The following is a 25299-nucleotide window of genomic DNA, read 5'->3' on the forward strand; positions in this document are numbered from 1 at the left end:
GGTTTCCAACAGCAAATATAAATTTGTACACATAAATAAGTTTCCCTAAGGGCAAGTGGCAGGCATCTTCAGCATGGTCAAATACACTAAACAAATTAAATTTGGCATATTTCCATCCCTGTGCTAAGGATCCAATGGAAAGTCCAAGTGCTGCTCTTCCCTTTCCCCCCTCGTTGGTGGTAAGAGCAGATAGGGAAGGCACATATACACAAAGAGGGACTATCCTCTCACCCATACACTACGTCCTCTATTTCCTATAACCCAATGGAAGCTGCTTGGTGCCACTGCAGCGTGTGCAGGAGGAAAGGTAGTCACAGATTGCTCATTTGAATTTACTAACTACTAGCATCATTTTATTTGGATCTGTGTAGATTTTTCATCTTTGCCCCTCACCCTACATTCTCCAAAAAAACAAAATGAACTACACTTTGTAATGCACATTCTCTCAATTATGACTGCTTCATAAAATACTTGAAGCAGACTGAATACATCACATGGATCTGCCTACCAGGCAAATACACGTAATTAGAACTATGGACAAGAAAACCCACAGAACACACTTACTAGCTTCAAATGGCTCCACCACAATGAAGTCAAAACCTTCCCTCCCGCTAAAAAATAAAACCCACAACCCTCAAGTCGTTAGCATATCTAAACAGTTCTGTGCTTTTTTTTCTAAACAAAATTAAAGAGTTCTTCATTGCTAGCTATTACACTTCGCTCCATTTTTAAGTTAAATGTCAACTGGAAGGTCTGCTAAAAGCAGACAGTGATGTAGCTCATGTCCTGTTCCATCTGGACTTCAACTCACACAGTGCCAGATACAACCATGAACAGGAAGAGTAACATTCCGGCAAGGGCAAAACCATACTGGCCAGCTATTTTGCAATAATGCCACAACTGACAGGAATGTCACAATTACCATCCGAATGAAGAAAAAAAAGGCACAAACAAAACTGAACTAGCACATTACCTTTGAGATTTTTTTTTAACATGACTCCAGCTGAATAGAATCACTGTTGGAACTAGTAATGGTGCTTACAGCAGTTACGTTTACACGCACACACACTTTAATGTAATTTTGAAGAAGAGTAACTCAAGTCTATAATCACCATTCAGTTTTTTTAAACCTTTAGGATTACAAGAGTATTAAATCCTATGTATGTTTAGACAGAAAAAAGTCCTATAATTCCTAGCATTCTCCAGCCAACATCATGGGAATTACAGGACTTTTTTTGTCTAAACATTCACAATCCTATGGTTGTGCCCTAAATCACTTTAAAATGCTTATGCCATAAAAATTTAAATTGATAAATCCCTAACACTATCACCGTAATAACTAAGATGGAAGAATGTATGTGAATATTTGAACATTTTTGGTCATTCCCCCCTCTTGCTTTTGAGCAAACCCTCCAAGGAGAGACATCATCACCAGATACTCTTCCCTACCCATCCCACCTCACTCCTCAAACTATCTAAGCATTCTAAAATACATCAACATTTAAATCTCCTTGCAAACCTCCAACATGCTCACAATACTGAGATTCCTGACATACTCCATGGTCAGTACAGACACTTCTTCCACCTAGGGCGCAATCCTACAACTCCCAGTATTCCCCAACCAGCAATGCTCCTAGAGCATGCTGGGAGTTGTAGGACTTATTTCTGTCTAAACATGCATAGGATTGAACCTACAGCAGAGGTTCTCGAACTGTGGTATGGAAGCACGGCTCAGGCAGTCTGTGGAAAGGTTGACAGCCACCATACTTCCAAATACAGAAACAAGATTAATGCTAAATCTGACTGGAGGTTAAAACTAACAAAAATTATATCTGATTTCACAGAACTTGACTCATAAAAACAGGCACAAAAGTGACAATTGCTGCTCTAGAGGAAAAGGAATATTGACTGCTGGTTCATGAAGACAGTGATGTGTATTTTCCGGAAAATTCTGAACCAGAAAATAAGATATGGATAATATATACTTCCTAGTCAGCTGAAAAGGTGTATATAAATACTGATATGTAATGTTATGGCTTTCTAATGATCCCTTAAAGCTGCTCACAAACATAATAAAACAAAGTTAATTACAACTTTGAAATTACCTAATTTGGCTAGCAATGTATCAATGTTTATGTTATTAATTCATTTTAATGAAACATGCATTTTTAGAAGTGGAATATTTCCCCCCAAAAAAGTGCAGTAGTGGAAATTTTTCCATTCTGCATTGCAGCATGAACTGAACCAACATTTCCTATTTATCTATAAAAACTAAACATATTGTAGATACAAAAAAAAAGAAGGGCAATATAGTCTTCTGGACCAGCCAATCCAACTACAATGTTTTTTCAGTTTTTATTTTTAAAAATGCACAGAGAAAAAACAAAAACAAATGGTAAAGTAGACAGTGTGAGGGTATTTCTTATTTAGAGCCAATAATATACTTCAAGCTCTTGGGGAGTAACAGGTTCCTAAGTACCATTCAGAGATAAATAAAGTATTTCTATCATGATACACACTAATTATTCGAATGTATACTCCTTTGTATGAGACAACCATTGTGCATTACTTCAGCTCTGGTTGCCCAGCTGTACTTAAGGTCCTTGAAAATGGAAGGAATATGTCTTTGAGTAGATCAGAGGAAAGTAACACTGCCTAGCACGGACAAACTCATACTGTAAGGCTTAGTTAAAGCAGACAGAACCTCATTGCCTTACCACCCATCAGGCCATGTAAGTGGTTAGAAGGAGAGCAAACTGAGAGCAAGTATTGTCTCTCATTGCAGTCTTTGGACTTGTAGGTCTACCAATCTTTCCTAATGTGCATACAACCCGCTATTCCGCCACACAGCTACAGCCCGCTCATAGATATCACATAAAAACTTTGCAGATGGAAACATCCTGCAGACATACTCCGAGGCAAGTACCACATGAGTCATACAAACACCCCCCTCCCTATGTATCTTGGGGATACTTTCACTTTGGTTGTCAAGTGTACAATTACACCACACAATGTCCTTTGGAACAGGCGGGAATCTGCAAATGTAGCTGCATCCATAGACCAGGATCATGGGCTTCATCATAAAACTTGGAATGGAGACTACATGCAGCCACTTCTTTTACTTATTTCAGAGGAAGCAACACCTCCTAGGGAAAGAAGGCTGGTCAGTCATTGCAGGTCCCCAGAGTATATGCCACTGCATATACTGCTGTGTATAAGCAGGAAAGTATTCCTTTCTTTCTGACAGATTCTGGTAAGACAGATAACCTTAAGAGGCAGAACGGAGATAACTGTAACCATAAGGGGTGGGCTGCTAGGAAGACATTTCTCCCATTACAGGCCCTGAGATTATCATTCCTGTTTCGGTATATTACAAGTGCTTCCCATCACCACAAGGAGTCACCAGCCATTATACTTAAAATACACCCACACTGTATGTATGTGTGCATGTATGTTACACACACGTACACGTATGTATAAACATGATGCAGACACATATGCACAAACACTCTTCACACAGGCACAATCACACACGTATGCATTTACACGTAAGGTTCTTGCCTGGGGTAGGAAACCAACACATGGCAAGGCCGGGGCTAATAAGCGGCCGCATCTCCTGCCCCGGGGGCGGTCACTTCCCCCATCACCGCAAGGCCCGGGGGCGTAACTGCACCAATTGCATCCACGAGGCTGGCGCGCACTTCCGTCCAATGCAGGCCCGGGGGAGGCTGGCGTGGCGGCGGTGCTGGAAAGCTCAGCCCCAGCCCTCGCCTGGCACGGGCCAAGCACCCGCCGGCCCGTCCGCTCCGGGTTCCAAGCCTTTTGCAGAGCGAGGCAGGGAGGGAGGGAAAAGGAAGGCGAGGAAAGAAAAGGGGGCTATTTATAATGGGAAGGGGGGACTTACCGCAGTGGCGGGAGCCTGACGAACGGGCGGACGGGGGTTTGGGGAGGGGGGGAAGGAGACGACGGCAAGGCCGGCTCGCTAAGGGGGCTTCACACACGAGGGGGAATTAACCCCATCACCAGCCCCCAACAGCGGCTCCGGCTCCTCCTGCTGCTGCCGCGGGTGCCATAAGGAACCGCCCTCTACGGGTACCGTCAGCCAACCGCAACGCGCCATACCGGTGACTGACGCCCCGCCTAGCCATTCAGCGTCTAAAGCACTCTTCCCCGGCCCTTCTCTCCCCTGAAGTCGTCCGCTGAGTGGTGTAATATTCGGCCCACGCAGAAAACGCCCCGGTGAGGCACTGCTGGCCAATGAGAAGCCGTCTATTAGCTGAGCGACGGCTCGAAACTACCAATTGGAAAGGCGACTGAGACTTAAAAGACCGGCTTGCGATAGCCCCACCTATTGACGTGCCTGTGACCAGCGGTGTCCTCGCTTTGAGGTGACTGACGGCGCTAAGCGCTAATGTAGATAGGCTTACGGGTGTGCTCCGAAATAGCATGGATTCACCTTTAGCTTCGCTTCTGCGGTCGCTTATGAGGAATAAACCGTGAGCGATTCCACTAGAGATGCTCCATAATAGGTATTCATGACAAAAATTATGTTAGATAATGGACGCCGGATCACAAATCCTCAGAAAAACACCTCAACTCCAGCTAGTGGTGAGTGAAGCAAGGCATGCTGGGAAGTGTAGTCCTTTCTGTAGGACCTTTGCACAGCACTAGCTTCAAGAGATGCCTTTTGCTAGTCTGTTGCTCGCTCTTGCACTTTTCCAGTGCAATATTTCTTAAATTTGAGCTACTCTGTCATTAGGCTGGGGCAAGTTAATGTGTCACCATTCTGTAGGCCTGTCATGCAGCCACTGCAATGAATTTTTAAGACAGAAGCACCAACCTCATCAGATGTCTTGTAATTAGTCCACAAATGATTATGCTACAATGTCTGCAATTTTAAGTCTTTTTAAAAATGTGTTTATTCTATGCTGCCAAAATTAGCCTCATTATCCACCGCTCTATGCACATACCACCACTGGAACCTCAAGTGAGACATGGAGGAACCCCTAATCTGTCACTTTTTACAGGCCATATACACAACAACACAATCGTTCCCACCTCCTCTGCATTATTCTTGATTTATTATCACCCCTGGGGTTTAGTACTCGTAATGAATGGTGCAATCAGGGCAGGAATTTGAGGCAAAAGTCCTTAGTCCCACTCAGCAGAATGAGTAAGACTGCCCTGAAACACAGTAGGGATGCCTTAGCACATTTTGGAGCACTACTTATTATTATCTAAAGAGAGGCCTGCTGAGACCCATAACTACAATATCTAAAATTAATGGTACCGCTGCTCACAGTCACTCACAAGGATTTGAATAGCCAATTCACCTATAAATGTGCACTTGAAAAGGTGACCAAATGAGCCTCCTCACCTGTTGTAACCTCATATAACATTTTGTTAGATTGCAATCCTATACACAATTACCTGTTAATAAGTCCTGTTTAGATTACTTCAGAGTAAACATGCACGGGATTATGCTGTTTAAAGTGTTTGAAGAGGCAAATAATCTGCTTTAATAATGCGGTCCCATACATATCACCTCAGAAGGCGAAAGCACCATTGACTTATTCCAGTGTGTATGGTATGATTGCTGACTAAATAATTACACTGAGGAGGGCTAGTGTGAAAGGTAAGCATGGGGTGGGGGCACGTGCCAGGGGCCCACTGACAAGAGACACCAGGAGTTTCTCCTCCTCTTCACCATTGCAACCTGCCCTTGCCCAGATGATGATGAGAATGAGGAGCAGTAGATGCTACTGACTTTCTGCCTGTCAAGCATGCATGTGGCAGGAATGATGAGAAAGAGGATAAGGAGCAACAGCTAGCACTGACATTGAGTATCTTCCTGCATGACCCCGCACCTCATCTCTGTTCTCAGTCCTGCCAAACTAGTCTGTGCCTCCACTCTGCAGCTCCCCATCTCAACATCCAACTACTATGCTCACTGCCACTAGCCCAGAGGTCCACAATGCAGTGCTCGTAGGCATCTCCAAGGGCACCAGTGAATGAGTTCCCAATACGGTACCCAAGGGCACACACACAAAAATAATAATTTAAAAATTGTTTTATTTTTTCCAGGTTTTAATACACGTACATGGATTTGTATGAAATGCTACACCTTTCTAGCAACTATACATGAAGGTCAACAAAAGTGGACCCAATATCCAAGTAAATATTAGGCGGTGTCTATATGCCACCTGTTTAAATATTGATAGCGTTCCAATATTGATATTTCCAGTGATTTAATATCAGCCTTTTAGCTGTCTAAAAGGGTGCAAAGAATTCATTTAGGCTGACCAATTGTTAATTTCCATGAAACAAGTAAATAATTTAATGGAGCATGTACATGAATCTTAAAGATTCTTCCAGTACAAAATTTATCTGTGTAATAACCTCCCAGCAAAAAGAAGCAACTACTGGACATTGCCAAAACATATGAATAAAAAAGCATGAGCTGTATTGCATCACCAGCAAATAGCGAAATTAGACAATCTCTTATTAAAGAGACCTTGGGGTGTCCAATAGTCACGAAACAAAAGTCTTTGCTGAATAAGACGCAGATGTGACAAGTGGATGCCAAAGTGACAATCCACCGATTAGGCATTTTGTGGTGGAGCCCACACAGCATGGTCTCAAATTGTCAAATGCGTCCCCAGGTCCAAAAAGATTGGAGACCCTTGCAATAGACCCTCTGTCTCATTGCCCAGCGTAAAATATCCGCGGTGATCACAGATTGTTACATTGCTGTTTCCTTTTACATAACCGCATAAGGACAGACTGTCCCGCACTTCTACGAGCTCGAGCGGCAGTAGCACAGTAGCAGGCAGGCGAGAGAGGGGGAGAGAGGAAGTTTGTGTGTTTCGGGGGAAGATTGTGCATTAAGGTTCGTGCGAATTGCTGTCCTGCCTTCCTGTTAGAAAGCGGTTTCGGGGGAAGGAATTCGAATGTCTCTTTCTCACTGGCCGAGAGAGTCTTCATAACAGCAGTGGAGAGGGCGGCGGAAGGCGAATGCGTTTCGACGCGTGGGGAGCCCACACCATTTCTCTTTTTCTATTTATTTGTGGGTTTTTTACCTAAGTAGGCAGCACTGTTTTCAGTCTGCCTACTCTTAGCGAAGTCACTTCCGGCGTGTTTGAGCGCCAAAACGCTGGTGGCGGGAGTTGGTGGAAGAGGCGGAGCTGCTGATTTGTTTCTGCGGTGGCGATTGCTACAAGGGCGAGAGAGCAAGACGGGTGAGGAGCGTTGTGCTGTTCCGTGATAAACTCGTCCCCACCGTGGGGCCAAGCAGGGTTGCACATACGATAACCTCGTTTTAATGCAGGCTAATGACCACAGCCCCACTCCTGGGGCGACGTGCTTGAGATTTAAAATCGAGATCTCTTTGGCTACAAATCTTCGTCACATTTACTTAGCAGTAGGATTCAATGAGCGCAGTGGGATTTACTTCTGATTAAGAGATGTATAGGATTGCAGGGTTACCGGTGGTGGCTAATAACCCCAGCGCCGCCCCGTGTCATGCTCACGGTCAAGGGTGGATTTCTCTTCTGGGGCTGTTTACGGAAGGGGGTTGGCGCCTCATCTACGCGTGCAGTCTTAAGGTAGTGGCTTCCCTAGGGATCCCACGTCTGGATGCTTCCACTTACTTGCAAACAAATGCTTGAAGGACGTTCTGGGCCAGTTTACTCCTTGCTGGACTAATGAGTTAACCCAACAACAAACCATGAGTGACCTGCAAACTGGGTCATTTTGCAGTTTTACTTAGTTGTAATTGATGTGAACTATAAGTTGCTTATGTTGTCTAAGCCTTCTGCTTCTTATCAAATGAAGGTGATAATAGATCTGAACACCCCATATTAGGATGAGAATAGATCCAAATGGTTCCTGTATAGAAAAGTATTAAATAAAATGAATACAGCTCCACTTTCTCTACCAGCAATGTAGTAGCGGGGTGGAAACTATGGGGCCTGGGTTCATACAATAGTGGGCGAGGTAGAAAAATGTTGACCCTCAAACTAGTATGCAGCACCTCAAGCCCACTGTGGCCTCTATTCCCTGAAAGGAGGTGTGGAAAAAATCAGTGAGTGCAAAGAAATTCGGACATGTAAATTCCTTTAGCATAAGGTAAAGCCACTATTGTTCCAATGCCAACTAAAGAGAAATGTATTGGGCTCTATCCAGTGCAGCACTCAGGCTCAGATGCTTGTTCAAAGGGAATTCCTTGCTGTGTATATTCTATGTCAAGTCTCAAGCAGGCTTCTGCAATCCCTATGTTGTTCAGAACTAGTAAGCAAATGTGTTTGCCTAATAAAGAAGCAGTTCCTACAATGCTGTGACAGGCACTCAATTAAATGACATACTTATGTTTTTAAACATTTAATTATCAAACTCGTTTAACTGAAGTAATGGCCATTTTGATACTGTTTTGACATCAACGATGTTTTCAGAATTCAATATTATTAGAAAGTATTTGAGGATGTTGAGTGAGGCATCTTTAAATAAGATCCTTTCCCCCCTTGTTTTTTGTTAGGCTGAATATGGCAAGTACTATCCAAGGGACACCTACATTTGGAATAACGTGTTCGGATTTGGATTTTGGTGAAAAACTGTCCTACCTACCTGAAAAGCTAAAACAGCGGCTGCTTCCTTTTCAGAAGAAAGGAATTGTGTTTGCATTGGAAAGAGATGGCAGGTAAAATTGTCTTAAACGTGGGTTGTACTGAAATTCTCAGTGTTCCCATTCACAATGGGCCTGTTCAACCTAGGAATTGGCTAGGATGAGCAAAGCTGGCGTGCTCTCTCCTCTGCACTCATTGTTTCAGCTTTCAGTTAACACCCCAGAAACACCACAGGTGTGGGTCTATTCAAACATGCACTTCCCCTCTATGCATACACACATACCCCTGCAGTTTGAAATGGTACAGTCCAGAAACTGTTTGGTGACTTGACTCTCAGTTGGCTAGCATTTCTTACAGTAGTAAGTGATAACTAACTTTTCACAAATTAACATGTAACAAGTTGGTGTTTGTTTAGATGAGCTTTGGCCTACTTTACCGTAATAGCAGAACTTTAATTCTGAGATTGAAAATTATGAATGGCTCTAAAGACTCAATGGTCTTTTTCCCCCACTATTTGGCATTTTTACCTTTTGATGGCCATTTGACACAATCATTCCTGTAGCTTTCCTGTGAATAGAAAACTACTTTGTATTGCTGTCAATCTGATATCTCATTCGCACCAGATTCAGTTTTAACATTCCATGTGCATGTCATTTGAGGCTCTATTTTTGGTCAAGTACCCTAATTCTTGCAAGACAAGTCATCTTAGTTACAGATTTAGGACTGCATAGTGTGATTAATGGCATACAAATGAAATGGTTGCTTTCGCATTTTATAAAATGTACCAGTTCCTTAAATAACCCCAGTATGAGAGAGATGCTAATGCTAAAGTGTTGGCTTGTGAGTAGGATGCAAATTATATGCTGGAGTGTTATATAAAACTGATTCACATGAGTGGGTGAAAAATCCTAGAAAAATCTGGAACTCCACATTGAGGGGAAACAGCACTCTTCCTCTATACAGTATGTTCTGTTAGAATGTGAGAGGCCTGTTAATTTGGTACAAAACTAGTTTGCTTTTATCCATCTATTGTGTTTGCTTTCATTATGTATCTTTAAATTGTCCTCAATCAGTGGAAGCTGCCTTGAGAAAGTGTGGCAAAGTGGAACAAATATTTTAAATAAATGCATTTTAAAATGGGTATCATAAGCAAAAGATCTACAGGTGGGTTTTAAATTGTACTTACAAATTTTGTACACTGTAACCTTCAGTCCTTTTACATTAGTTTATATGAGCCCCAATAAAGGATGGTTGGTTGGCTTCATAGGCCTGGTTCAGATGCCAGTCCTTGAAAAAGACAAACTTACATCCTCCCAAACTGGCAAATAGACCTCTGTCAGTCCTCCTATATGCGGATGATGCAGTGCTCCTATCACTGTCAAACATAGACTTGAGGCATCTTCTAAGTGCTTTAGCTTCCTATTGTAAAGATGAACTGCTGACAATAAATTACACCAAAATTAAGGTCCTGATCTTTAATACAAAGAGGACCAAGTATCGATGGCAGATCAATGGACATCAAATTAAGCAGGTTACCTCTTACAAATACCTAGGTGTAACCTTTCAGTCATCAGGCTCGTGGAAGTCCCAAACAAAGCATGCCATTACAAATTCTCAAAGGAGCACCAGAGCACTCCTTTCCTTTTTCTATGCTAAAGATGGTCAATATATTGCTGCAGCCATGCAAGTTTTCACTGCTAAAGTAATTTCACAGATGTTGTATGACTGTCAGATATGTGTTATTGATGGCTATGCCCCTTTTGAGGTTACACAAACAAAATTTCTAAGAGCAATATTAAGAACCCCCTCCTGTATGCTTAAATTAATCTTATGACTAGAGGCAGGTCGAATCACTATGGAAGCACAAATGCTGATATATAAGATGAATTTCTGGCTAAAGCTGATGTTCTCTCCTGTGGGCTTTGCCCCACTGACTTTGACTGACCCATTTTAATCCAAATGGAAAATGACACTGCTAGCAAAATTGCAATATTTGAGTTTCTTGGCTGATGCCATACGGGTTTTGGGATACATTAAAGCTAGAGCGGCTATCACACAGCGAATCAGAGACACTGAACTCCAAAACCACCTGACTGCATGCTATCCCAACTATCGGGACTATGTAGGAGCATTTATAATGGGAAACGTAAGTTTCCCATCAAAGACAGACACAAAATCTGGAAGCTGGAGTTGAAGGTTCATCGGGGGCAAAGAAGGGGTTAATGAGGCACAAACACCTACCAGAACTCCTAGCAGAAGGATGGATATCCACCAGGCCTCTGTGACTTCTGGTGTGGAGGTCCTGGAGATGCTAAGGGAAGCATTTATAATGCCAAATTATATGTCAAATTTATCAGTCCCAAAATATAGGAAAGCTTTTATGTTAGCCAGATTAAATGTTCTACCCTGTGCACTCTTGGAAGGCAGATATAACAAGATCCCTTTCAAGAGCGATTATGCCCATGTGGCATGAGAAATGTGGTAACTGAAGCCCAAGTACAATTCAATTATTGTTTTTACTGTGACCTCTGCAAAGATCTCATTACCCCAATATTCCTTTTTTAAAAAAACAGGGAGATCTGAAACATTTTACTTAGAATATTTATTATCAGACCGTAACCCCCAGGTTACTTACAAACTAGCACAATTCTGTGCATCTGCTATCACCTATAGAAAAATGATGATGAATCAAGGATAGCAAACCTTTGCAGAAGTGCTATTACTATTATGTTTATGATGCCAAACCAACATGGACTTATGCAATCATTCTCCTTGCCTGGTTTTATGTGTTTTATTGTTGTAAGCCACCCTTGTGAGGACTTCTGCCCTAAAAGGTGGTCAAGAAATGTTTAAAGTAAAATAACTAGAGTTTGCCATGATGTCAGAATGAAGCATATACTGTGGTTACCATGAGCCTTTGGTTGCTTCTAAACTACAATCAGAAGCCCAATTCAGAATGCTAAAATTAGGATTATGCCCATATCCAGAAAACCCCTTTACACATATGCATGTCCTGAGTTCAACAGGACTTACTACTTTGTAAAAGAGCAGCTGTATTCCTTCCCTGTACTGTATTGCAAGCTGGGTTTTAAAAACTCTGGAATAACGTTTTACTCAGAAGCTGGGTTTTGTTTTTAATTTTCCTTTGTAACTGTGTCACTAAGGCAAATTTATATAGTTCAGTAGCTATAATAATGGTCTTGAATCTGAGAGATTTGTTTTCAGATCTGTGCAGCCATAATTGACTGAGTAGCCTTAGACAAGTAAACAGCTCATCTTTATTTTTTTAAATTATTTTGTAAGGGTAAATGTCATAAGCATTTTAAAGGAGGTTCGTGGTCATAAGCTTCAGCACTCCATTATATTTAGTACCTTTATACATAGATATCTTATGAATGTATTGTAAAAACTGTCAAAAAAGCAAAAGATATCTAACTTCCTTCCTCTTTATGGTTCTTTTGGAATGAGCATTGTATTTGGTCCAGTTCTGTTTAATTGTTTAGCTTCAAAGTAAAAGATCAAATATGGTGTTCTCTCATCCAAGAGGGCGAAAGTCTAGGACACTTGAGTTATTATTCATATTCTCTTTCTGATACATTTGTCCACTTCTCAAAAATGTTATACATTTGTCCATATGTTAAAAATGTTATAGACTGAAATGAAATGCAAAGCCTCAAGCTCAAATTGAGTTTTCTTGGATATAATCTTCATATAGTTGTCATGAGCAGATGGTATTTGAATGATCTAGTCTCAATTGGGTATCTACCAGTTAAAAGGAAATGACTAATTGAACTTCAAAGAACAAGATGTCTTGTAGCAGTCAAAATATGTGACAGAATTTAGGTTTGTGCCTCAATTTTTTTATCTGACGGTCTGTTTCTTCTGCTTCAGCAGCACATAACCTTTCTGTTGGCGTAGGCAGCTTGCTCTGATTTCATTAATATAAGATGCGATGAGAAAAATCTTAGAACGAACAGCTGTTAACAAATATCCTCTCTAAACACACGCATGGGCATACACGCATTCCAAGTCTAAGGGATCTTTTAATGTTGGCTGTAGCGCATCTCTGCAGGTTTTTCCCCAATTATGTGTGCGCACACATGTCTATTCCAAATCGGGTTAATTTAGTTAACATACAAGGATCAAGACATGTACATAATTATCATATTGGGAATTTGCTGATTGTTAAAAGGCACTATATGAATTCTGAGAACTAATTCATATACAAAAATTCATATTAGAATACCATGAACAATTCTAACCATATGAGACCAAACACAAAATGAATACCAAGGACATGAACAAGATTGAAAAGGTGGAGAAATTATCTCAAATGACTACTAAATTGAGGGTTGTTGGATGCACAATGCTTCTGGACCTGAATGGTCTGGACTGTGGTTCTGGGGACTTTTTAGGGCTTTCTTGGGAGGGATAGATAAGGAAGGAGGCACGGGAGAAGAGGATGGTGAATAGAAGGAACTTACAGCAGTTTGTCCCTAAACACGAAGCACAATGGCTACTCTATGTGTAAAGTCATCATGGCAAAATGGGAGGCTGAATGATTGCAGCAGATACAGTCACTCAATAGAAGAAGCGGATAAAGGAGCGGAGGTTACAGTTTGTAGGAAAAGGACCTCCAAAAGATAGAGTAGGACTTGAACCATACCTATCTATGAATCGCATTGGATCCTTCCTGAAGACAGGGCTGGGGTGAGAAGAAACTTCTGTGGTTGCTGAGGTAAAGGAATCTTGGAAAAGGCTGTATGCAGGTCTCCACTTCAGCAGGAGAGATTTGGGTAGCCAGAACCGGGTGTTTTGGAGAAAAGGATTGATGAAGCTTTCTGTCAGAGTCTCAGGTTCTGTGGTTTAGGAATAATTTCAGCATGGGAGTGAGAGCCGATGAACTCTGCCAACAATACTGAGTTCGTCATGCACCAAACATGTGGTATCAAACCTTTTGGGAAGGCCAGGGACACTGGGCATTGAAGCACAAGCTTTTTATAGCAATTGAGCAAAAGAAACCATATCGCTGGGCAAAATGAATGCTGAAAGAATACTTCTTTTCACACCTCTGAGGTCCTTTATCACAAATATAATCAAGCCAGGAATTCTCCTAAGATTGCTGTACTTAATAGTGGGAACCTCTGCCTGACCACCATACTTATCACAAATTATGCAACACTGAGGGCAGTATGTGACTTTTTGCCTGGGGTTTAGTCATACTTACCTCCTGATTAATGCATGTAATTTACTTGTGAGGCACTCAATTTTACTATGGTTAATTTAGTCATATTTCTGAGTCTTGACCTGAGTACATGACTAGAAATTCCTGACCTCATGGCACAATCACTTTTCAACCATTCCAGTTGCAGATACAAACCCTCCAGTTTTATCTGTATGCAGAGTGCCAGGCTAAACTTCTTAAGTGACGGTGCATAATAACAAAGAACCTGCCAACACAAGGCTTGAAATTTGTTTTATTTTTTACAAGGATAAAGAATATAACATTAAATTACTGTATCTTTATCCTAAGGATATTTCTTATGTGGCCTATATAATCTTTTTATTCTGCCCACAAAGATAAATGGAATGGGTAACTAGACATAATACTATCAGTTATCTGGTAATTAGATGCTGCTGTACTTAGTACTTGGTAGTTACCTTTTTCGATGTCACTTTCACAGCATGGGACACCACCTTTTCCCCCAAAGTCTCTAATGGACTGAAATATGTTCTTGTATCCACCTCACTAATGGCCTTCTGGAGTCTGTCCAAGGCCTGGGTTTTCAAGAAAGTTGTTGGGATTTTTCAGATTAAGGAATTTAACTTTGGAAGTTGTGATTATTTTTCTAAAAATTATTACTGATATTTTCTGATTTTATATATTGTTTTTTGCATTGAGCATTTTTGTAGAAAGGTGGGACTTAAATATTTTAATAAGTTTATATCATGCAAACCATAAATTTTGTGTAGCTCACAGGTTTTATTTAAAGCTTATTCTCCATTTGCCTAACTGTGACCTGATTTGCATGATCTCCACAGCTTAAAAAAGCCATGGTATGTGCCAGGTGCCATTTGCTTAATTACCTGCCTGAATACATCTTATTGTGTCATCTGAACCTAGGTGATATGGCTTTGAGTGGGAAACAACCTCAAATAACCCAACAACAGGCCTTGGGTTGTTTCCCCCTCAAACAAGCCATGCTGCATAGGTTTGGACAAGCTACGCCTGGTGGGTAATTAAGTAAATGGCACCCAGCACACACTGTGACTTAAATAAGCTACCATAGTTTGTTTAAGCTGAGGTGATTGTTCCAGTTCACACAGTGTGTAAGATGGTCTGTGGGGCAGCCAGCCATGTCCCCCTATTCAGCACTGCCAGACTTTTAAGACATGGACAAGGGTTCTTAACTAAACTCCATAATAATCCATACATCTGATAAAGTGGGCTATAATCCACAAAAGTTCATACCAGAATAAATTTGTTAGTCTTCAAGGTGCCAGAAGTTTTTTTTTTTTCTGGAATGGACTAACATGGCTGCTTTCTGGAAATGGTTACCTGAGGAGACGTATATCTTAGGTTAGAATTCCTGCTAGTTAGGGGTCTCATAATAATTATTACTACAGTCAGCTCTCCTACATGCAAATTACTAGATAGGTTTTAATAGCGGGGATGATAGCAGTTTAATAAATGTAAAAAGCCAGTTTCACATTTTGAGGATACGCTCTTTTCATCAGGGAATACTGTTAAATAACCACCTAGGGCGGAATATAAAATACTACAATAAATAAATAAATAAACGTGGCTTGGAGCCAAAGAGTTCTTACCATGGGTGGAAGGTCCTTCTTTCCATTTGCTCAAGTAGAGGCCTTTGATGTCCATCCTTTCTCATCTTTTATAAAGAAGAAAACTGGAAACTTTAAATTGTCATATATAGCAAGAACTGGACAAATCTAAGCATCCTAACTGCCAGACTAGGATCTGATGAAAACGTAGAGATAACCCGTGTTGCCAACTAACAGTGGTGCTTCTCTCCAAATTTCTCCTCCATTTGACCTAGTAGTATGGCCACATGCTTGACAGAGGGTGAATAAAAATGTATAAACTCTATAAGCCATCATCCACTACTAACCTCCGGATCTTTCTCCAAACAATGAGCTCATGGCAAAGCTGACACTCTGTATCCCCATCTATGGTTCAATTGGCAATCCCCAAATCATCTTGAAGAAAGACAGTCATTGTCTGCAAACCCGTCATCGCCTCAGGCAGAATTTATTTGTTTTCTTCAAAAGCAATCTGGAATTAGCTGGTCATAGATCATCCAGAACAGTTTGACAGGATGACATTTCACTGACTCTACAGCAGTGGTGGTGGGGAAATCATCTCTATGCCACAGCTATCCTTAAAGAGAAAACTTATACTGCAATCAGTTGGCCTTGGCAAGAATCACCTGCATGGCGTCTAATGGTTGAAAAAAGAAGCCTAGATGTAGAGGTCAGCACTGCATACCTGAGGTTAACCTGCTCCTCTGTATTTTTAATTGGACTATTGACTATTCTTAAAGTGCTTAACTCCTACTGTTCAGTGGAACTGCATTTGCCCTTTATAAATCATATCTAAAAGTGTGAACACATAAACATGCTTTCTAAATAAACAGAGCCTATTTGATCTCCCTGCTTCAATGAGTACTTTAGTTACTTCTGCATACTAGAACATATATAATGTTAGAACTGTAACTGTAGTAAACACTACAAGTAGAATGAGGTAAAATATATTATTTATTATATTTTAGCCCACCCACCCTTTCTCCAAGGAACCTGGGGAAACATACATGGCCCCCTCCCCTATTGTATCCTCACAACAACATTATTGAGTGGGATTAGGCTAAAAAGAGAGGGAATGGCCCAGGGTTACTAAGTGAACTTTGTGGCTGAGTGAGGATAGGAAGCCAGATTTCCCGGATTCTTTTCTAACACTTTAATCAGTACTGAAACACTGTTTCTCCATAATAGAGGTGCTGTGATCAGGATTTGAGTTATTTAGGAAGTTCCCATTGGATTTCAAGTCACTGAGGTCATCAGAGGGCATGCTCCTGGTGGTTCCACATGGACCTATGGCCCCATTGGAGTCCACCAGGAGAAGAGCCTTTAGTGTGGTGGCCCCTTCTCTTTGGAACTCCCTGCTCCTGGAGGTCAGGCAGGCGCCTACACTATGCTGCTTCCGGTGCCTCCTGAAAACAACTCTTTTCAAGGAAACATTCCTCAACTGACCAGCCACCTGTTGTTGTTGTTGTTGTTGTTGTTGTTGTTATTGGTACTTCCTTTTAAATTGATCAATTTTAATTTGCTGTTTTAAACTTTTTAAAAAAATCTTTATTTGCACGTTCACCATTCTAATACTTGATTAGATTGTTGGATGCAGGACGTTGTCAACATTCAGCAATGCTATGGAGAAAAATCTCAGTTGCTATAGGATGCATGCTTTATTTCTTTACAATGTTGGTTATTTCCTAACTTCTACTTTTTCCCTCCTAGGTGTATGATTGCAGATGAGGTAAGTGTTTTTCTGTCTGTTTCATCTATTCTGCTATAACCACTTCTTTTGGAATATTTTAAGCAAGTGCACAAGGGCTCCCCCCCCCCCGAACCTATTTACATCTACTGTGTGTGAATAAAATATTAAATAAAAGGATCCTCCCCCAAACAAATATTTGGCATAGATGTGTTTTGATTTTTGACAATCAAAATAAAACGCTTTTGAAAATATAGAACAAAGAACATAACTGCAGGTAATGTATTTTCAGAGAGTGATGTACCTCTCAGTTTTGGAGGTGAGTTTTATGTGTGCTTAAATTTGAAATATTCTACAACTATACAGTTTTTTTATGGCTTGGATCCAGAGAATTGTCGTAGAATTGTTCTTGCTCACTACCATTCTTCCCTTGCATCCTCCCTCCCAATCTTGTCCCAAGGGTGGCTATAGGGGACAGGAAGAATTGGGCCATCTTGCATAAGCACAATTGCCTTCAACTTCTACAAGGGACTTCTGAAAGCTAGCCTATGTTCTACTATGCTACCTAAATAGCCATATTCGTAGCATAATCTGTTTTAGATTTCTTAATAACCTTGGACCTGTCAATTTGGATGCATACTTTATCTCCTGATTTTAATTACTGATGCACATTTTTCAAGGTAACTGTCCCTTTAATTGAAAGCTCCAAATGAATGGAGAAATGCTCATGAATACATTCATTATCAGTCAATTACCACCTTCACAATTACATGGAAGTTGAATTGGAGAGAAGCAGCTGTCTTAGTGTGAAGCAGCAAGATGACAAAAGACTGCGCTATTTAAGACTACAGCCTTAAGAACTGAAGTCAGGAAAGTGAGTTTCCTCAAAATCAGTAGGTTTTCTTTGTGAGGTAAACTGCAGTCCTCTGCACACTTACCTGGTCACAATTGAACTTGCCCCCTGAGTAAACGTGGATACAATTAGGGTGTGTTCAGGATGTGGATTGCAGAAATCAACAAGTTTATTATTTTGTGAATTGTTGTAGGCAATATATTTATTATAGATTTGGAAGACAATACATAATATAAATAAGAGTTGAAGGGAACAAAAGGTAATGTACATTTGTTGAAACACTATGAATGTAACACAATGTATTAGTTGTGTTGTAAGACTTCCAAATAATCCTTCTTCAGATTATGAGAAGCAGTTCAAATCTACAGTTCCTCACTCAAACTGTCCTTTGGTGTGTTTTTTTAATGATAGAATTTCTAAGATAAGAGATGGATTGATGAAGACAGAGTCAGATAAACTTTGAACTAGCTTGTAAGATAAAAATTTCTAAGAAGAGGGTGGGACAGGCTACAGAATGAGAATGAGTTGTGCAGAAAATTCTGCCTTTCTGCCGCTATTCTTGGATCTTCATACAGTTCTTAATTGCAACAACTTGAGTGTGTCACCCTGGGAGAAATATGTATTTTACTTAGAATTCAATGGCCCAGTGTTTGAAGTAAGTGTAAATGTTTAGTGCTGACTATCCATAGTAATTAAACCTACGTATGCCACCCTCCCTCAATTACAGAAGAACATGCTTGTACAGGGCTTCACCTTCTTTAATATATAATGTTTTGCTTTTGCTTTTAATGACAGAACAAAGTATTTAAGAAGATAATTGAGATTCAAAGTGGCAAGTAATTACCTTGCTGCTATTCAATCATGTGCTACTTTCATTAGTAGTTTTCATTTCCCTGGTTTAAAATAAGGTTTATTACAAGGTTTAAAATAAATCCTTCGTTATCAGTTATTTGCTTCCAACAGGTGGAAGTAGACTTTGATAGCTTTTGTGAGATGGAATAGGATGAAGAACTTTAATAAATGAAACAGGGCATAAAGAAGCCTTTCAGACCAGGTGCATTGTTTGAAGTTCAATTGCAGATGTCCTATAGAAAACTGAGACATTCCACTATGTACTTGCTCTATAAAAGGTCACCCTGATGGATGACCTTTATCGAGAGAGGAACAGGGAGTGTGCAACTCTGTTAGTTCTTCTCGATCTCTCATGGTATCCTCCTGGATTGTTAATTCTTCTCAACCATGGTATCCTCCTGGATTGACTCTGTGGGATGGGTATGAGAGGCACTGTGCTGTGCTATAGTGGTTCCAGTTCTACTTATGGAGTCATTTTCAGAGAGTAACATTGAGTGACCATTCCTCGGTCCCTTGGCAATTGAGCTATGGGGTACCATTTTGTCCCCAATGTTATTTATATGAAGCCACTGGGAGTGGTCATTAGGGGATTTGGAGCTAAACGCCATCAATATGTTGATGACACAAAGCTCTATCTCCCTGTGACAACTGAATCAGGTGAGGCTGTGCAGGTCTTGGACCGGTGCCTAGACTCAGTAATTGGCTGGATGAGGGCCAATAAACTGAAACTGAATCATGGCAAGACAGAAGCCCTGTGGGGAGTAGTTCCCGAGTCCAGGAGATAGGCTCATTGCCTGTTCTGGGTGGGGTCACACTCCATCTGAAAGTTCAGGTTTCTCTTGTCGCTGGAGGCTCAAGTGGCTGCTGCGTCTCGGAATGCCTTTTACCAGCTTTTCCAGGTTCACCTCTGCTGAACAGGGACAGCTTGGCCGCAGTGGTACAGGCATTAGTAACCTCAAGATTGGATTACTGTAATGCGGCCTCTGTGGGGCTGCCCTTAAAGCTGTTCCAGAAACTGGAGATAGTGCAGAATGCTGCAACTCGGCTGTTGCCGGGAGCTGCCCCTTTTCAGCATGTAACTTTGCTGAGGGAACTGCACTGGCTACCTATTTGCTACCGGGCCAGGTTTAAGGTTCTTGTACTTGTGTACAAAGCCCTAAACAACTTGGAACCAAGATACCTGAGAGATCGCCTTCTCCCCTATCAACCCGCCCGGTCACTGAGGTCGTCCGAGGGCATGGTCCTGGTGGTTCCACATAGACCTATCGTGCGATTGAAGTCCACCAGGGTAAGAGCCTTCAGAATTGTGGCCCCCCTGTACATGAAAATGATCCCCTGTGTGTCATTTGCATGTACAGGGATGATCCCGGGGGGGGGGGGGAGAGAGACAGGTGTGGAAACGGCCTTTGTTTTTGGCGTTTTAATCACCAGAGTCTAAAAACTCAGCTAGAAAAGAACTGATTGGGAGGAACCACATATGCCAGCAGCAAGGCAAAAAGCCTGGTCACATGTTCCTTGCCTGTCTTGAGCAATGGGAGGAGTTAACCCATGATGGATGTGTATTTTATGAAATATAAATCCTTTAAATAAATACATCTTACTTTGGGAGATGGAGGTGATTGGCCGTGGGTCCAAAGTCTTTTATTCAGCATATTTATAACTAGAATGTACTATTACTGCTACACTGTCTTTTATCGATAGGTTATTCAGGTTCTGTGAAACGTATTACAAAACTAGTATGTTGAACTCTAGTTAAGATTTCAAGGAAACAACTAGTATAGGCAGTGCATCTTTTCCACTTTCTTATAAAGCGTTCTAAACTTTTTTCTCTCTCCTTTCAATTTATTGTATCTTAGATGGGCTTGGGGAAGACTATCCAAGCAATAGCTGCATCTTACTATTACAAAAATGAATGGCCTCTGTTAATAGTGGTGCCCTCATCATTGAGGTACCCTTGGGTGGATGAGATGGAGAAATGGATCCCAGACCTCTGTCCTGAGGATATAATTATCGTTCAGAATAAAACTGATGTTTGGTGAGTAACAGTGCTTTGCTGGCTCCAACTATAGCTGTGAAAGAGGGCGTGAAATGGCTAATCACCTTATTGCAAACCTTGCCGCTTGGCAGGGATGTGCTGTGTTGTGAGTTTACTAAGCACTACTTTTACTTCTGTGATCCTTCAAAAATCTCAGAAAAGAGTTTGGTCCAATACACTCTTTTTATCTTTTATTGAATGAGTGGAGAATCTCTTCTGATTGTTTTGCTGAATGAAATAATATAAATGAACAACTTTCAAGTGTTTTAACATCTATAAAGGCAAAGCGTGGTGGGTTAATGGAAAACCCAAACATCAATTAGTATTAAACTCTATTAGACAAGTTGCCAGTCTTCTTTTGAGGACCTAAAAAAAAGTTACATTAATTTTATGTCTAATATCTAACATAAGTTAGATAAATATGAAATAAAGAATTGCAGTTCATTATTATTATTTATATAGCACCATCAATATTAGTAAAACCTTAGGTTAGTTGTGTCTTTGAGATTAAATTATGATTTAATGCATGAAAACTATTATTTCTCTGGATTGTTCTATTCACAAATGTCATGTAACCATGGTTTGACATCATATGAAAGATTCTCAGGTCTGCATGCTGCCACCTCCCTGTTTCCTTGTATCCTCCTACACTAATTGTTTCTTGGCAAACTGCATATTTATTTATTTATTTATTTATTTTATTACATTTATAACTTGCCTTTTTCCCTCGAAGGACCCAAGGCAGCTTACACCGTCCCCCTCTTCTCCATTTTATCGTAGCAAATCTGAACTATCAAAAGTAGTTTGTCTTTGACCTTCAGACCAAAATTGCAAACCACAGTTTGATCATGGCTTGAGATCCTGTTTTAGAGGGCAAATACAAACCATTGTTCGCCCATTTGGGTGTAATCGCAAACCGGTTGGCCAGGAAACAGTAATGGGAAGAGGGAGGAGAAATCTTTCTTTATATGGTTTAGTGTTATGTTTCATCTCATTGTGTAATAGAAAGACATTTTTTAAAAAATATTTGCTTTCAGTCCTTATTGCAGTAATTTGCAAGGACCTAGAGCAAGGGTGAGCAACATTTTGCCCCTGAAATCCACATCCAGTGTTGGGTTGGGACACCCCCCCCCACACACACACACCTTCCATATCTCAGCATGCAGGGATGGGGAGGCCTCATTCTTATCACACCTCCTCTAGCATTTTGGTGCTGGAAACAGCTCTTCCCATTGTCAGTCACTGGACAGGGCAGAAGTTCACAGTTTAAATGAGCATGTGGGGATGATTCAGTGTGCTGCCCTCCACATTTAAATCCTGCCCCACAGAGCGTGCCGTTCAGATAAGCAGCAGGGAAATATTTGGCAGTGTAGCTTTGGCATCCATGGCCAGGGAAGGCCTTCCCCTGCCCCATGCATCCCTCAGGCACCATGTTGTCACCTTACAGCCTCACTAGCTAAAAAAGTACACTGCTTGTTTAAAAATGACTCCTGCTAATGAAGCAATTAAAGATTTGATTGCTTCAATCTACAGCTTAAATTTCGCTGTCCTAAAAACGATTCAAGATCTTGAGTCTCCAATTGGAAACAATGTGTTAGAGACCTCGGCACCCTGTGCACTTAAGTCATATTAATTTAAGTAATGACTAGTTGCCCATAGAAGATTGCATTCATAACTTGGTCACTGCTCTTTCCTTTTTCTAGGAAGATACCTACAAGCAAAGTGACCGTGCTGGGTTATGGCCTGCTAACTTCAGATGCACAGACGTTAATGGATGCTCTACACAAACAGAACTTTAAAGTTGTAGTAGTTGATGAGTCTCATTACATGAAATCCAGAAATGCGGCTCGTAGCAAAATTTTGTTGCCGATCGTACAGAATGCTGTTCGGGCCATTCTGCTCACTGGAACCCCTGCTTTGGGAAGGCCTGAAGAGGTTACGGAAAACATTTTCTCTTTCCAAGGCTTATTTGACACATTACATCCAAGCCATAATGGGTCACTGAAAAATGTGCTCCGGATGTGCATGCGGCATCTTGCTCCCCTTGCATGCTCAGAATCTCTCCCTCACTCCTTTGTTATTGGTAATTATAGGTTGCCTGCTATGATGTCTGATTTCCAACTAGATATGGTTTGTGGCAACCATCGTTTGTTGATTTGTACCCCCACCTTTTTACCAAGAAAATGTCACTCAAGGCAGGTGATTTGGACGTCTTGGCAAACTGTAGTTGCTGGAAACCAGGAATTGAGGGAGGGCGTGAAAGCATGGGAGAGGAGGAAACACGGATGCCTGAAGCATATTCCTGGCTTGCCATTACATGTGCACTGTGCATAAATGAAGCAATGCAAAGGTTTTTCCCTTCATAAAGCATTCTGCCATGTACTGTAGAATTCTGATAGTTTGATATTTGAATACCTTTTGTTAGCCAACAGTATTTTTGGAACTATGGGAATGACATTGTGTTTGCATGTGGGAGGGATGCATGTTAGAGTTGAAGAGTCCCCGTTCCCATCAAGGAAAGAGATTAGAGAAATGGTGGGGGGTGGCAGAAGGGATAGCCTTACACTGTTATTTTTGTTGAATACTCAAGCAATAAGGTGATAAAGCCATATGCCCTTTTGGAGATTTAAAAGAAAATGTTGGGTCTAAACTGTTGAAAACAATTCCCAGACTAAGTGGGCATAGCCAGGACATCTCAATGTAGATATTAGTGATGTTGCAGGCACTTTTTGGGAAGTGTGCTTGACTGTGACTGAAATGTACCTGCACCTTTTAGAATGGTGCTGGCTACAATCCTAGAAATAGATGGGCTTTGCTTCAGTTTGTAGCTGGTTATCTCTTCAGTTTATGGGCACTTTGAATAACAATTAAACACACCTTTTTGTTACAGCTTTTCATGCAGCTTGAAGCACTTTGTCCAAGAAAATTTGGGACATGGTCTGAATATGCAAAGAAGTACTGTAATGCACGTGTCAGGTAGTGTGGTTATTTCTTCACCCTTTTCACACGCACCTATTGATTGGCATAAACTTGCAAAAAACAAACCAGTTCTAGCTTTACTCAGTGATTGCAAGGAAAGAGCGATATTGCAGTTAATTTTATTGGACCAGGGTTAGGCAACCTGATGCTCTTCAGATGTTTTGGACCACAACTCTCATATGCCTGTGCCAATATGGCTAATGGTTAGGAATTCTGGGAGTTGTAGTCCAAAACATCTGGAGGGCACCAAGTTGCCTACCAGTGCACACTAGATACTACTCTTGTTGTTCCCTGTGCAAGGATTGTGTTCTTGTAAGCCCAGACTAAGAAAATATATTTCTATTACATCAAGAGAAGTAATATAAATCATTTTAATTTGTTCAGGGCATAATTTTCTGGGTCGCAATGCAAAAATGCCCAGGTGCTTTTTCATGCACGCCAAATCTTCCCCCATATTTCTTTACTCACACTGAGCCTTATTTTGGAAGCCCACCAGGAGGCATTTTGAGGAATATTCTGTCCATGACAAGATTTAGCAACTCCAGGCGTGCGTATATTACAGTGGGCCTGTTCAGACAACACGCTAAGCCATGCTTAGACCGCAAACCCTTTTGCAGTAAATGGTTAGTGAGCATGTTTAAACCGTAGTTATAGTTAGGAATGGTTCACATGACATACTAAGTCATGGTTCACACAATACGCTAAGCCATAATGTTTAGCTCAAAATGCTTAACCACTGTGGCTTAGAGTGTCGTCTGAACAGGGTCAATGTGTATGTTATAAAGCAGTGTATGGTGGCAATGCACTTGATCACATGCCCTACTTCTTGCAAGCTGACTTGAGCCATAGAATAAAATGTCAGTGGAACTGAACTCATGTGTGTCTTCCTGAACCAGTCTTGGGTTTTCTGCTAAAATTAAAGCAAAAGCAAAAACCCCAAGACAGACAGAGAAATGAACACATTATTTGTTTCCCACTTCCTCTAGTTTATGAGGAAACTATGGCTTAGCCGTATTTTGTGTTGGTGCTTATGCAATAGGATTTCAGAGATTAGCAGTGCTATGACTACAGCAGACCATTGAGAATTTTCTTTCTGTGTTTGCCTTTTTTGCAGAGGGGTGAAATTCTGATCTAGTATACTTGGGTGCTTCCTCTTTAAGTCAAATGTTCATTGATGCCAATTTAAATTTGCTGTCTTATTTTCACCACTCTGCGATATCTCCAGATTTTTTGGCAAAAGACGTCAATGGGACTGCAGAGGAGCTTCCAATTTAGACGAACTGCACCAGTTACTAAGCAATGTGATGATTAGGCGAATGAAGAATGAAGTTTTAACACAGTTGCCACCTAAAATCAGACAACGAATTGCTTTCGATCTTCCCAAAAGTACTGCTATGGTAAAGTAATGGGCTAGTCACAACCATTCTGCTTCTGGGAGGAGGAGGAG

General features: G+C 41.0%; 2 protein-coding genes across 5 annotated transcripts in view; one reads left to right on the forward strand and one right to left on the reverse strand.

Annotated features, from left to right (window-relative positions):
• Positions 1-3954, reverse strand: part of R3HDM1 (R3H domain containing 1) — an 87267-nt gene extending 83313 nt beyond the window's left edge. For 2 of the 3 annotated variants that reach the window (XM_063116596.1, XM_063116594.1), the window contains exon 1: positions 565-816. The gene's annotated coding sequence lies outside the window, so the exon portion shown is untranslated. Of the gene's footprint in view, positions 1-564; positions 817-3904 lie in introns of those variants that run through there. The other variant, XM_063116595.1, reaches the window with a different exon arrangement.
• Positions 3955-7218: 3264 nt separating this feature from the next.
• Positions 7219-25299, forward strand: part of ZRANB3 (zinc finger RANBP2-type containing 3) — a 36747-nt gene continuing 18666 nt past the window's right edge. The window contains exons 1-7 of one of the 2 annotated variants that reach the window (XM_063116598.1): positions 7219-7238; positions 8534-8695; positions 17157-17175; positions 20695-20873; positions 22577-22808; positions 23764-23849; positions 25078-25249. In XM_063116598.1, coding sequence (XP_062972668.1) covers positions 8541-8695; positions 17157-17175; positions 20695-20873; positions 22577-22808; positions 23764-23849; positions 25078-25249 — 843 coding nt within the window. In that variant the 5' untranslated portion in view covers positions 7219-7238; positions 8534-8540. Of the gene's footprint in view, positions 7239-8533; positions 8696-17156; positions 17176-17863; positions 18008-20694; positions 20874-22576; positions 22809-23763; positions 23850-25077; positions 25250-25299 lie in introns of those variants that run through there. The other variant, XM_063116599.1, reaches the window with a different exon arrangement.

This window comes from Elgaria multicarinata, chromosome 2 (genome assembly GCF_023053635.1).
Source record: "Elgaria multicarinata webbii isolate HBS135686 ecotype San Diego chromosome 2, rElgMul1.1.pri, whole genome shotgun sequence".
NCBI classification, from domain to species: Eukaryota; Metazoa; Chordata; class Lepidosauria; order Squamata; family Anguidae; genus Elgaria; species Elgaria multicarinata.